The sequence below is a fragment of the Patagioenas fasciata genome, chromosome 4, assembly GCF_037038585.1.
Source record: "Patagioenas fasciata isolate bPatFas1 chromosome 4, bPatFas1.hap1, whole genome shotgun sequence".
In the NCBI taxonomy this organism is placed as follows: Eukaryota; Metazoa; Chordata; class Aves; order Columbiformes; family Columbidae; genus Patagioenas; species Patagioenas fasciata.
The window spans coordinates 10,866,323-10,880,380 of NC_092523.1; the positions used below are offsets into that span (position 1 = coordinate 10,866,323).

Below are 14,058 nucleotides of genomic sequence, written 5' to 3' on the forward strand. Positions count from 1 at the left end.
AAATCATTCACGAGAATACGTGTAGACAGATTATACAAAATTTGGAGAATTAGGAAAAAAAACCATTTTATTTTATAGAGAAGTTTTCTTAATTTATGTGTTGTCTTTGGTACTCCCGCTTTTTATTTCAGTAACTGGGATCAGTGAGCTAAATCACAGTCCTATCAGGTATTTTTTTCCTCTGACTTTCATGCAAGTAGTTGTTACTTTCTTTAATATGAGATAAAAAATAAATAATTGATATTGGTGAGATTTAAGATTCTTTGGTGATGCATTCTGCCTATGTCAAATTTAAGTTAGGAATTTTGTGTGACTAGGAGCTGGCATTTTTGCATGTGTTTCCTTATTTTAGGAGTCAAGAATCCTATTAACCTTTTGACAAGTTAAAACTTATCCAGGCTTCCCATCATTCTGTCTTTCTCTTCAGCTTTTTCTGCTCTGAAAACAAATATACAAAAGAAAATAAGAGCAGGAAGTGGAAGGAGGATAGAAGAGAAAAACAGTTCAACCGTATCTGGGGTCTCTACCCCTTCCCACAGTTTAACATCTAAGCAGATGGATGTGGGTTTACAAATGTCGTCTTTGGTATATCCAAATAAGGTTTTTAAAGCTGTTGTGTCATATTTTAACACTTCCCATTAATAGCTTTGCAAATTAACATTCCTTCTGCTTTTGACCTTTGCACCCTGAGTTGCCTGCCTGGTTTACAAATATGGTACACAAAATGGCAAGATTTTGAATCTGGCAGTTGCTGAAATAAGCTGTGAAAATGTTGAGGGATATGAATTTCTTAAAGGGCTTTCAGACTCCCATGACGTTTCATAACCATTATCATTCACCAGTACCGTCTAATTGGTAGAGCTTATTTGCAGTGCTAGTGGAGTCCCTGTATGGAAAAAATGTGGATGTGCAGTGCTCGGTTTAATGAACTAAAATCAACAACTCTAAAGGTCTGTTTAAACTAAGGGATTATTAGGTTTGTAACGCCAAGTATGAGTGCCTAGAATGTATAAAACACGAAACATTGCCCACACACAGTGTTCCTAACAATGCTCAGTTTTCTCTGGTGAACTGCTAGTCTTGCAGCTACATCCCATTGCATGAGGGGTTATTTTTCTCCTAATCATTCCTGTGGGTAAGTTACACCTGTGTAACTCTGCTAGTACGTTTGGTCTTTCTAGCTGATTCCTGGAGGACTTAGGTTGAGCATTAGGTAAACACCATTGATAGAAGTCCCTTTTTGTGTTACCCTAAAGGGCTGTTCACAGGAAAGTTCTCTAGGTATTTCTGATCCACCCGTGCTTTTTCCTTATCCAATGTGAGGATTATTATGCACCTGATCACCTGCATATTTCTAATCTTGTTGCTGTTTGGTTGTTTAAGGTATTGACAGTGAAAATATATTCTGTGTCCCATTGGGTTTAATGTCAAGCAATATGCAGCTTTTTAACAGCCCTTTTTGACATTTTTTGCTTCATAAAACTATAATTTTTTAATACTTTTCCACAACAGTAAAACTGTTCTGCTGTGTGAGTACCATAGGGGTTTTGCTTCTTAAGGAGGGTGTAATTTGTAAAACATATTCCTTCCCATCTACCCACCCATTTGTTTCCATTGCATTTCTTCATGGCATTAAATACTTGTAGAAGACAGCGCTCTGAAGCGCAGTGGTGTGCCTATTGGAACAAGTAATCAATCATAAAATGAACTTTGTCCATTGCAGCAATTTGCCTGTGTCTCTGGAATGCTTGTTAAAACATGGTTCCACCATTTCCATCTGCAATAAGCTTAACATTTCTTCTCTGATTACTCTGAATTGAATTGAGAAGACTGAATTTTTAACCAAGTCTCTTGATCCTACATCCAAAAATGGGAAGATGTGCAGCCTTGGACGTTCTTTTACAAGCCAGTCTTGTGAGATCTTGACTAAAGGCTCTTATTTTTGGCTCATTTTCTTTCTTTATAAGTTCAGAGTAATATTTGCCTTCCTCATAGGGTTGTTTCTATATTAGGGGCTCAACCTAGAAACTGTGTGGATGTGGGGGATTCTACATGCTGCATTGAACGAGGCAGAAGATTCCTCTTTCCTAAACTACTCCTAGTAAGTCCACCTTGGCTTTAAGGACATCCCACTGAAATGCCCACAAATCATTCCCAGTTTGCAATTCTGGTGTTTATTCTTAGCAGAAAATGGTATTCTGCTTGCTTTGAAAGTAATAGCAATGAATGTTTTAGGTCCTAGCACTATTTACTTGTGAATAGCAGCAAACTTCATGAAATGCTCTGCTTCCCATGTACAGTCTCTTGAAGCCTCTGCTGTCACAAGGAAGTTAATAGCACTTCCCTCTGACATTACCATCCCCTATTTTTCTCTCTGTTCCCATGCGCTGTGCACAGAACTGTCTTTGCCGTCGGTTGAGCACAGGCTGGGGTATGAGGAAGGAAGGGCAGAATAGCAGTTGGCTTCTGAAAGGAGAATTTTGTCTTTAGCGATGATGGGCTGCTCCTGGGTTTAACCAAATATGCCAAGTTTCCTTGTACTCTGGATTTTTAGATGCCATTTACAGTGCTAACCACTGAGAATAGACTATTTGAGATCCTACTCTATTCTGGCTTGCATTATGTAAACCTCTGAAAATAGTGGTTTACTATATAAATGTTTCTATAACTAATGTTAGGGTGATTAACTAATGCTTTTCTGAAAACTGTCTTGGAAATCTGTTTTATTGAATACACAATTCGACGTCATTTTATTTTCCTGATTTGTAATAGGAAACGTTTTAAAATGCAATCAGCATGATTTATTTAAAATGATCTAGCTTTTCTGGTGCGAGATAATTGAGATCTAATCTGAATCCCTGACGAACCACAGCTTCCTGCATTGGCCTGTTGCTATGGGTAACATAAAGGGAGTAAAATAGAACTTCATACGAAATGCCTTTAAACTTTACTGGCATGTACAGACATGGAACAGGGTTGAATTTTTTAGTTTAATCTTTGAGAAGCTAATGTGTTAAGGAAATGCTTTTTCTGTATTAAGTGAAGATGAATTTAGGACGAGTGCTGTTAGGAAAAATAACTGCTGTTTCTTACGAAGAGCGGGTAAGTGATATGAATTATATTTAGCTAAAGCAAGGCATTGTTGCAGTGAGAAATTAGAAGAGACGATTGTTATTGGCAAGAAATTAGAGAAGAATGTTATCAACTTCACAATGTTTTTGCTTAGCCTTTAAGCTTTTTCACTTTAAAGTATTTGAGTTAAAATTCTTTTGTAAATGCGAACATATTATCAGAGGAGAGTAAAGGCAATCTTACTGTACTAAGATTCAAATTTTGAGATGTATTTATGAGCTGTGCTCAATATGTATAAAGCTAAAAAAATAATTCTGATTATAATCTGTGCCTCTTTTTTAATACTGTGCAATGTATTTTGTATATGCTTTCTGTACCATTATATCAATATTGTATTTTTAGGTAAAATGGTATATATTTTGTATATATCTCTATCAAAATAATTTTGTGGATGGATTTAGCATTTAGGGCACTGTGTTTATCTGTGATAAGATTGATTTTGTTTGTGATAAAAAGTTAAACATTTATTTGTTAAAGGAATTCCAAGTATCACATCATTTACTGTTCATATGTTGGTTTTATAGATTCAAATATTTGACAAAAATATTTATCCTTCGGAGTAGAATATATTCAGTAAAATTATTGTACAGTAGTTGTACTGTATTTTTTTTCCCTTGGGAATCCTTACATCTATAATACTTTTGTATTATCCATTATAAATGCACTTCTTTGGTGGAAGAGAATTGAAAAGATGAATGTTATAGTCCTTCTATAACTGACATTCTGAAGGGGCATCCTTCTCATAGAACTCTAAATCTTTAGATTAATTGCAATAATATTTTGAACTGAGGATAAAAATAATATTACTCAAGGGTTTAGGTGAGAAATACAGTGGAGACTATTTAATGGAAGGGAAATCTAGCAATAATTTGTAAGTAATATGGCTTTATTTTTGATTTAAAATATTAGAACAAAGTTTACCATATTCTGAGACATGATCTTCCCTCCCAGAGATCATTTGAGTTCATGGCATTTCTACAATGTTAATGCTGTAATGCAGTTAAAATGATAAAAATACCTGTATGTAATGTAATTTCCAGAGTAATGTGACTGAAGATCTAGGGACCCGCTCGTAATTCGTACCTTGGCAAAAGGAGAAGTTGCTTCAGGTGATTTAATAAGGAATTTGAAGAAAGCTGGCGGCAAGCAGACAGTCGACTGAGTGACAGGCTTTGCTGGAGCTGGGGGACGGAATGCTTGAAAGTTGCCTTTTGTATTCAGTCTGTAAATCTGCAGTGTTTTGTCTCTTAAAGAACACAAGTTTCCCAAACTTATTTTGAATTTCAAAATAGTATGAGAAAATCAGTTTCGGAGGTTGGTAGAGCTGAAAGGCTTAGTTAGAGGGGCTTTTTTAAAACTGTGTGTGGTACAATATTGTACTAGGTAAGTCTAACAGATTCTGAAGCAGCAGTCAGAGAGTTCTTTGGATGCAGCAAAAAGTCGATGCCTGCATTGGAAACAAAGTATGCTTTACAAAGGGCACTTGAAGAGGTCATTTTAAATCCCTTTTTCTCGGAATTTCTATGGATGCCCAGGAAAGAAATAGATGTAATTTTGTCATTGTTAGGGTAGTAGAGAGGAATACTTCTTCACTCTCCTTTTAGATTTTATCCCTTGGCATCTCAGAAGGAGTTGGAACTACATATATGTCTTTTTTGACTCAGGAAGGCACTCACCCACATTCTGTTAGCACAGATATTTTCATGTTGTTCCGTTTTATTGCTCAGGCCTGGCATTTCCTGGAATGTGTCACCCCTCCAGTATCCCCATCTTTCCCTTTGTTCTTCTCAAGTACTTGAGCATGACTTCAACTCGAATGACAAATTTTGAGGTGGAGAAAAAGGACATTTTTGTGTTGTTACCTGGCTAGTCTGTACACACGGATTTATTTGCTCAATGTGATGTCTAGGATATGGGTAGGGTGCATTTGTGTTTTCTGCATCATGGTTTTATGGCAGACTTTGACATTGCTAACTTAGTTTCCTGGGACCTGATCCATGTAAAATGGAACTAAGTGGTTTTTCTGGGTGAGGGTTCCAGTCCACTGCAAGGTGTCCTCAGACGAGTTTCCTGCAGTGTTGCACACATCTAGCAAGCTGTAGACCATAAAAGCTAAAAGATCCAGGCTCTTTCAACCTTATGAATTATTCTCCTTTATGCCCTCTCTCCTTGTTTACCCTGTGTTGGTGCAAGATACTCTGTTGTTTATTTCTATTCTGGAACAAAAAGTTGATGTGCTCACAAAGTAGTTTTCTCCATGTTAATTACTGTAAACTAATCCTCTTTAAGATTTGCTGCAAGCAGATCAAAAAAACTCATGGGCCCTTCTGGTTTTTCCACCTGGCAAAGAGAGATGATACAATGAGAAACTTTACATATTTTCTCTTCGTTAGAACTTTATGCTCTTTAATATATGCTGAAGCATTTTCCAGTTTACAGCGAGCTGGAACATCTCTTGTGGTGCGTGACAACTGGGACGTCACAGTTCAGCTCCTGGGTCCTGGCAATGAGCTCCTCACCGGGTCACAGGGACCAAGGGAGGAGAGTTGGATCCTCCAGCTCCGTGGGGTGTGTGGTTGTGTCTGTGTCCCAGCTAGAGGAGCCAGCACTTCCCATGAAGAGATAGACTGGAAGGCATTTTAGTTTTCCTAAACTAGAATTATTTTTACAATTTTGGTAGTCTGTTACCATGAGACTCCTGGCATATACCCTGGGCTTTTTTCCTAAATCAATTAGGAAGTCAGGGTAATTTGAAGGACTAATTTCAGTTCTTATCTGGTTGTGAAAGATTTGAGGGTTGAATACAATTAGATTTTATCTCTGGGTGATAGTTCAAACGTACATTCACAAAATGAATACATTTATGTCCTGTCATTTGGAACTAAATACTTACATACTTTTATTTTTAAACCTTACGTTAACCCTAACTCGCACAGGGTCATACCCTGTCCTCCCTCATCTTTCAGAAGTGGCTACATACAGACTCTTATCTGATTTTATAACTTTTTAATACTCCTATTTTATAATAGATAGTTCTTTATACATGTGTGGTGTTAAATTTAATCAAATAATCAAATTTTGTACGTCTAGTAGATCAAATTTTGTCCTGAAAAGCCTCCAGTGGTGGTAAGCATGAGTGCTAAGGAATGAAAAACGGCCTCTAACGTACAGTGAAGTTTTTAAATGACATCATCATAACATTTAAAAAAATCTGGTCTTGCAACTTATACCTTTAGACAAATCTAGACAAGTTTCAGTTGAACAGTTTAGAAGAGAAGCTTCTTTGTCTAAATGTGGACTGCATGCAGTTTCTGATGGTTATATATTAAGATCTCTAAGTACTCACAAACATGTTTTCAGCATATTACTGTAAATTCTTACACAATAATTACAAACTTCAGTTTCTAGCTTGTTTTGTTGAATTAAGTGGATTTAGTTCAGTTACATAAATGAATTTAAAGAAATGTTCTTAAATTTTATTCTGTGATCTACAGAAGCAAACTGATAATGCTTGGAACATGGTGGGTAGTTTTAGTCACACTGTAATGTGAAAAAACGCTAGATGGTTGGAATATATCAAAACCAAAGGGAAATTTGAAATATCTTACTAGCACAAAAATACATGGTTGATATTAGGAAATTCTGTTCTTCCTCTAGGGACCTTTTTTTTTCTTTTTTTTTTTTGTAGTGTTTAAGATAATAATTAATTACTAAGGCCTTGCTTGGAGAGATTTTAAGATGTTGGTACATGTAATGTGAAGTGCATTAGCCAGAGCATTTAAATTAAACACACAAACCCAACCCATAGCGAGTAAAAAGCTCACTGCATTAACTTCTGCTAAATGGGTTGAGGTAAAATGGTATCTCCTTGTCCACAGAACTTAATTAAGTGGCACTATTACTGTAATTCTTGAGCTTTTCTATGAAATCACACAATTTTTCCTTTAAAATGATATTTTACAATTAACTTCCCTGTTTTTTAAAAAAGCAGTGTAAATATTCTTTTTACTTTCCTGAGAATCCAATTCATTTTACTTGATACCTTTCAAAAATATGAAGGAGAATTGTACTTAGTGGTTGAATCTAGATTCATGAAGCTGCCAAAGTGAATGACCGCTCCTAAAATGTCTATATTTTGACAGTTTTTTTTTTCTGTCTACTATGTAAACTGGTACTATTACTTTACTTTGACTTGTCCTTTTCTTCATTCTTTGAGAAATGACTTTGAAATTGTTTATACATCAGCTGTTCTCTACAGTATGTGAATAAGAAATCAGAAGCAGTCATATTTATAAAACAAAGTTCAGTAATGTAAATTTAATTTTCTAAATTACAAGCATGAATTAAGGTACAACTTCTGAATGCATAATATGCTTATGAGACTAATGTGCAAAGTAGAAAAGATGTCCTAAGCCTCAGTGAAGAACTGCACCCAAACCAGTAGTATTTTTTTGCTACTAAAAAATGTGAGAAGCCTGGATACACTTTTGATTATATTATTGTGCTTCACAGATTCAGAATCATTTATTTTTTTTGTATTTAAGCAAGAAGTGCCGTAATTTTTTGACCTTTTCCATGAAAGATGTATTTGTGTTTCTCTGAACTAGCACCAGAGGAATGATGTCAATGGAGACCAGCGTAGGCTTTCCAAGTTCCAAAATACTTGTATTGAAAACTAGATCAGATCCTCTGCTGATGATGTGAATGGCGAGGCCACAACAGTTTATAGTAACAACTGATGTTCTTCACATAGTGTTACCAGCAATATGAAATCCAGCGGCGAAACAGAAAAGAGAAAGAAAGGAGAAGATGTTATTGTGTTAAGGATTGCTAAAGGTTTGTGTGGATTTTGAGGGAGAGAGGGAATGTTTGTTGCCAAGGCTGGAAAATACAGGCCGACTATGGAGAAATAGCTTTTCTACTGAGTTGTGTATATATGTATGTTGTTTTCTTCTGTGTGTATTCCATCTTGGACATATTTTGGATACATAGGGCATTGTAAGAGTGGTACAAAATAAGAGAGTTTAACTATTTAGAAAGTTATTTAAAGGTTCAAGGACACTTAAAATGATGAGAAAAGATTCCTCAAATTAAAATAATATTTATTTTTTTAGATAACCGTTAAAAATCAATAATAACTTCAATCTAAAATTCAGCTGCCTTTCTAGCTTTTCGCTCAGCCGAGTGTCGAGGTCCAAGTGCTGGAGCGTATTTGGGAAATGATCACCAGCTTGTGTTTACAGTAGTATTAGATGTCTTGAGCTAATTTGTGATCAAAGGTGAGAAGTTTAGAGTAGATGAGCACATAAACTTCAACATTTCACTAGAAGACTAACTGTCCTTGAAAATTTGATGTAAAGTACCAGTAGAGATGGTGAGGAGGTCTTGCCTTGCTTGCTTGAAACACTTAACATGCTTCTGGCTCTTTGGAAGTCAAACGTCATCAACGGGGAGTTTTCAGAGTCATCTCACTGACAAAATACCAAATTTTAGTTTTTATTCTACAATATCTCCAGATAATGAAGCAAAATAAGGTATAGGAGGTGTTGTTTTCATTTTAAGTGTTTTCAGGTCAGTTTTAAGGTACTTGCTTTCTCACATACGCCAACCAATTGACTCTATTCATGTAAGGGCTGGTGGAAGCAACGAAGCTACTCACAGCAGAAAGTACTTGGTGCAGTAAATATTGTGGGATCAAGTTCCAGAACAGTGGTTAGAAGGCCTGGGGTGAATTTCATGGTGGGGAGGAAGTAACAGATGGTTTCTTTAGATTTTCCTTTCTCATGTTATCTGTTGCTAATAAAATGATAAAAGTAGCCAACACTTCAAATTTTCTGTGAAGCTCAGAGATTTCTAGTACCATGAAACTTAAGTAACACTTATTTTTCTTTTTCTTATTGCAGTCAGCAACTGTTTCTGATGGAGGTAAGCTGAAGCTTGTTTTTACTTTTATAATGAAAAAGAATCATTTTCCACATTATGCAACATAATATGTGCTAAATAGGGTGATATATTACAAGATGTGAGTCCAAATGGGTGCAGAACTCTCTGACTTCTTTGGGAACTGTGCCAATGAAAATATTGCAGGATTATATTCACATACTTTCATGATTTATTTGCATAATTTTTTTGGTGGCACATCTCTCTATATGCACATTTTTATTATTACCATGCTTCTTCATTCATAATAATGAGGCAGAGCTGGTAGACTTTGGATAATTGGATGGTAGATAAAATCTTGTTCTCTCTTTTACTGTCCTTTACATATCCTGTTTGCTTTTGAAGAGAGATGCTCTACCTCTTGAGTTGTAAGCTGTGTTGGTGCTTTTGTGAGGTTGCAATTTCTTTACAGTGTGATGCATTTTGAAGAAGGGGGTAAGTCCTTTGGTGTTTGTAAAATCCCAGCATGGAGCTTTTGCAGTCGAGTGCTTCTAAGTGAACTCCTCTTCATGTCACCTAAGCTTGTTTGTTTTGATTTTAATGTTTAAAGGACGTCCACTTTGTTCATTAAACATTGGAAGATGATTTTGCTGAACCTTTGAAGTTAATGGGAACAGTTTAAGTATACTTCGTTAATGGAATAAAGGAATTTGTATAGTTTGGGGTATACAGGCTATAGCTTTTCTCACTTGTCTTGCTTGGCAGGAGTTGATTCACTTGATCCTGCAGAGAAACTCACATATGTATTATTACTTTTGCTGTTCTTTGACAACAGTACAAGACAATTTTATTAAATAAAAAGGGAACAAACTGTGTTGCTCTAATTAGTGCACTGAAATGGAAGAAATATTTTGAGTGGTAAGGATAAGTTTTTATATTACTTGCAAATGTAAATGCAAAATTTGCACCACTATTCACAGAACTCCATCGTGTCCTAATTTCTGATTCCTTGCAAAACTGAAACTGCAGTTTAAGAGAAATGTTACTGGTTTGGTCCCTTTGACAGAGCCATTTGCTAATGGCTGGCTGACTTCTCCAGGTATTTTCTTTCTCTACTGCTGACACAGTATTTCTGTCGGGATGAGAAGATAGACTCTATATTGTATCTGTCTTGTCTACCAAGTGACAAAAGAAGGAAACAGAAAATAATTGTGTCTATTCTGCTTCTGTTTCTGAAATGCAGCCTATGTTTTTTTGTGGAAAAAATATGTTTTTATTTTCCCCAGTTTTTACCTGTTTGATACAAAACCCAGAACAAACCACAGCCTTTTTTTGTTTGTCTATGTAGTTGAATTAAGTTCCAGGTACTGAGGGGTAGAATATTTGATCTTTTTTAGCTAAAATGAAATGTACTTCCATCTTGTTTCCCCAAGGGTTCTTGTTCCATGTTAATGAAAATGATTTTACTCCTGTTGCCTATCCAAACTGCTGAAATCTTTAAATTTATTATAAAGATCTGACTTATTTTCAGTTCTTCCAATATGACTTCTGCATTTCATTCTAATTCCATAGGTAGTTGTGTTTTCACAACTAATTCTATCCAGTTTTGTGCAGTCATGGAATCTAAGGGCCATGTAGGTTGCAGAGGTGAAAGAACAGGTGATGCTATGTGTGTTTTTCTGGCGAATTGTATGACCTGTTTTTTTCAGTTAGTGCTGAAGATTTAACATAGACTCCTACATACTTAAGAGGGGCGTATAGTTTATGTAAAAAGTGGTAGAAAAACTATACTGAGTAATAATCAGTGCTGAAATACCTAGAAAGTGGACTGGAAAAACAGGAACCAGAGAGACTGTAGCCAGAAAAAGTGAAATGAAATAAAATCCCAATCCATTTCATTTGGAGCTGCATTGAGTAAAAAGCTCTGATTCACGTCTGAATTACATTTTCAGGCTTTCGCTTTTATTGAATACGACAGCACTGAAATTTTTGCAATCTTCTCTAATCTCACTAATTCATTAGTAGATCCACAGATTTACACATTTCAGGGCATGTCTAGATTAGGGAAATTTGCACCAGTGTAACCCTTAGTAGAGCAGTGCATTCTTTCTTTCCTAGACTAAATTGTAATAATAGTATTTGTACATATAAATAGATACTATAAATACTGTTGGGAAGCTTTAGTCTGGAAAGGGAAATATATGTGTAAAAAGCAATTATTTTGTGTTTATATACATCCATTCAGTATAATGGGAGGCATGACAGCTCTCTGCACATTTTCTTCCCAAGGTCAATGAAGCCTCATGGCTTTTATTACATTAGAGCCAGGCACTGGAAACCAGCTATACCCTTCGCTGCATTTATTTTACACGGTAACTCAGCTTGTGCGAGGCTGGGATGTTCTCATTAGCCAAAACTGTGCACTTGGGCTTTGCAGGATAGGTAACATGTAAAAGATACAGGTTCTTGCATTAGTGTTCTTTCTGGAGATGTTGACCAGTAGCAACTCTTAACTGTAATTGATTTGCTTAATGAATTGCAGATAATCAGAGTGCAAACTGTAATAATGCTTAGATGCAAGATCACTGCTATAGATCAATTAATCTGCAGCACCTATGCTCTAGGAATAGCAGAAACCATTTTATGGTACTGTAATGACCAGTAATTAGCAGATTTCTCTTACTTACCATCTGGGAAACTGTCCACTCCTGCTGAGTGTGGAAGCGGGGAGAGCATGGATGCCGTGTGGGCTGGGGCTGATGTTTTGAGGGCTGTGACATCTAAATCATCACGGGGTGATCAGGAGTCCTCAGCTAGTGTCTGACTTGGGCTACTCATACCTAGATGGCACTTGACAAAGGGAAAACCTTAAGGTCTAAGGATATTAGAAAAAAATTCTTCATGGAAAGGGTTTTAAAGCACTGGAACAGGCAGCCCATAGAATTGGTGGAGTTACCACGCCTGGAGGGGTTTGAAAGGCATTTAGAAGAGGTTCTTAGGGACATGGTTTAGTGCCAGAGTGGGGTTATGGTTGGACTCAATGATCCTGATGGTCTCTTCCAACCAAAATGATTCTATGACATAGAATAGAAATATGTGATAATTCATCTCCCAGACTGGTGCTGAGGTATCTGAGCTATTAAGAATCGCTAAGTCAGTTCTTACCTGCTATTCCCTGCAGAGATCAGTTCCACAAAGCTGAAGTCTATTATTGCCAAATACTTAAGTGTAACAGATACTACATGCATGTCTTTTTCCTAAGATACTACTTTGCTCTAGTTTCTGCTGGTTTTTGGTTTTACTATTCATCACCTGGAAAGAATTCTCATAAGGAAAAGCATCTTAAAGACTTTTTGAAAGGAATTGCATGTTTACAATAATAAATAATGTATAACTGTATTTTAAAAAGTAGCTAAAGAAGGCAGAGCAAAAAATCTGTAGTGAAATCCAAACCAGAACAAAACACAACTGTTTACACTATAAATACAGGTGGATTATTTCCTCCAACAGGTATATGACTTATTTTTCCGTTACATTGGCAGCGCATGCTTGCTGTGGCTGTATTCCACCATACCATAAATAATTCAAGTTCCTTTAGCAGCAGCGGCAAAAGGTCTTTTCTTTAAATTATTTATGTAGCATTTTATAATGCGTTGTGTTAAGTATACAATTGCTTTCCTCTGCTTGAAGCCATGTGGGCAAGGAATCGATTTGTTTAGAATGGTGTTGGAGGCAACCAGGAGTTGCGGGGAGGAAAGGCGTTAGCTTCCCTTATCCTAAAGTTGCAGGGGGACAATGTGCAGTACAGTGAGACTCATCTGCACCCAATGGGTTCCGGGACGTTACAGCTGAGCTTGGTATGGATTCAGAAGGATGGCTTTCAGTACATGGCTTGAAATGTTTCATTAAGTGGCACCACAGCGGTTCTTATCAGCTTTATCCAGGTAATGTATTTAGTGATTAACTGGAATATGTTAATTATATGAATATATGATTTCTGATGATTACAGGGAATATGTGAAGCTTCTCACAATAATAAAAAGTGCTGGCGCATTGAAAAATAAATACGGATTTTGTGAACAATTGGATTGAAAAATATCCTTAATTAATTGTATTTAGACTTATTACTTTGTATTATATAAGTAAGAACTTTCAAAGCCATCTTATCTTGAATACTTTCAAGATTTTAGCTGATTAAATGCATGCATTTTCTTACTTAAAGCTTTTATTTTTTTTTTGTAAAATAAAACCAAGACCCTCCTCAGAATGTATAAACACTAACGGTGTTAAAGATAGTTTTTCTGCAGATTTTTAGAAAACATTGTGTGTCTGTTGAAAGAAAGTAATAATTGACATGGAATGAGCATGCAGAGAAGGTGGTGCTTCCTCTCTAGGTACGGTGGTTATTGACCAGAACAGGAATAAATTTAGGTCCCAGGGATTTGGGATGTTTGAGTAAGGAATCTCATTTTGCAGGTAATGCGAGATGAGTCGCTGCTTCCACATGGTAAGGAACAAGGAAGGCAGGCGTTAGGAAACTCCAAAACCTGAGCTGGGATTTTCACGGTAAACTCCTTTGGCATCCTGAGATTCCTGGCAGCTGATCTTCCTTGTTTAAACGCTTAACAAGAAAGAGGAGGCCACTTCGCACAACAGCCTTGGGGTTAGAATGTTTGAGGGTGGGAATTGGGGCTCTGTTTCCTCTAACAATCATCACAGAGGGCTCAGTAAGTGCATTATATGACTTGTTGGAAAGTTTCTCCACTGCTGCTTTCCAGGGTGGGCTGTGTGCACCCAGGGATGCAGGAGCTGGGACAGTTGGGAAACCTGACACTGAGCTCTGACATTGGAAACATTCCTCTGCAAGGGGAGCACAGCAGGAGTTATTACATACAGTCCTCATCTAGGTGTGATTTGGATAAATTGTGTACTAATCTTAGAGTTGGTAGGGTTTTTTCTTCCCATCTGACCTTTATTTTTTCTCTGATTCTAAATGCTATACCTGCACTAGGCTGTAACTGTTTTAATTGCATCTGCTGGTATATG

General features: G+C 36.6%; 1 protein-coding gene across 6 annotated transcripts in view; it reads left to right on the forward strand.

The window, feature by feature from the left end:
• The window catches only part of RGS12 (regulator of G protein signaling 12), a 93,400-nt gene that overhangs the window by 34,813 nt on the left and 44,529 nt on the right, over window positions 1-14,058 (forward strand). For 5 of the 6 annotated variants that reach the window (XM_065836647.2, XM_071808522.1, XM_065836644.2 and 2 more), the window contains one exon: window positions 9,036-9,057. In XM_065836647.2, the coding sequence (XP_065692719.1) occupies window positions 9,036-9,057 (22 nt within the window). Of the gene's footprint in view, window positions 1-2,402; window positions 3,103-9,035; window positions 9,058-14,058 lie in introns of those variants that run through there. The other variant, XM_065836645.2, reaches the window with a different exon arrangement.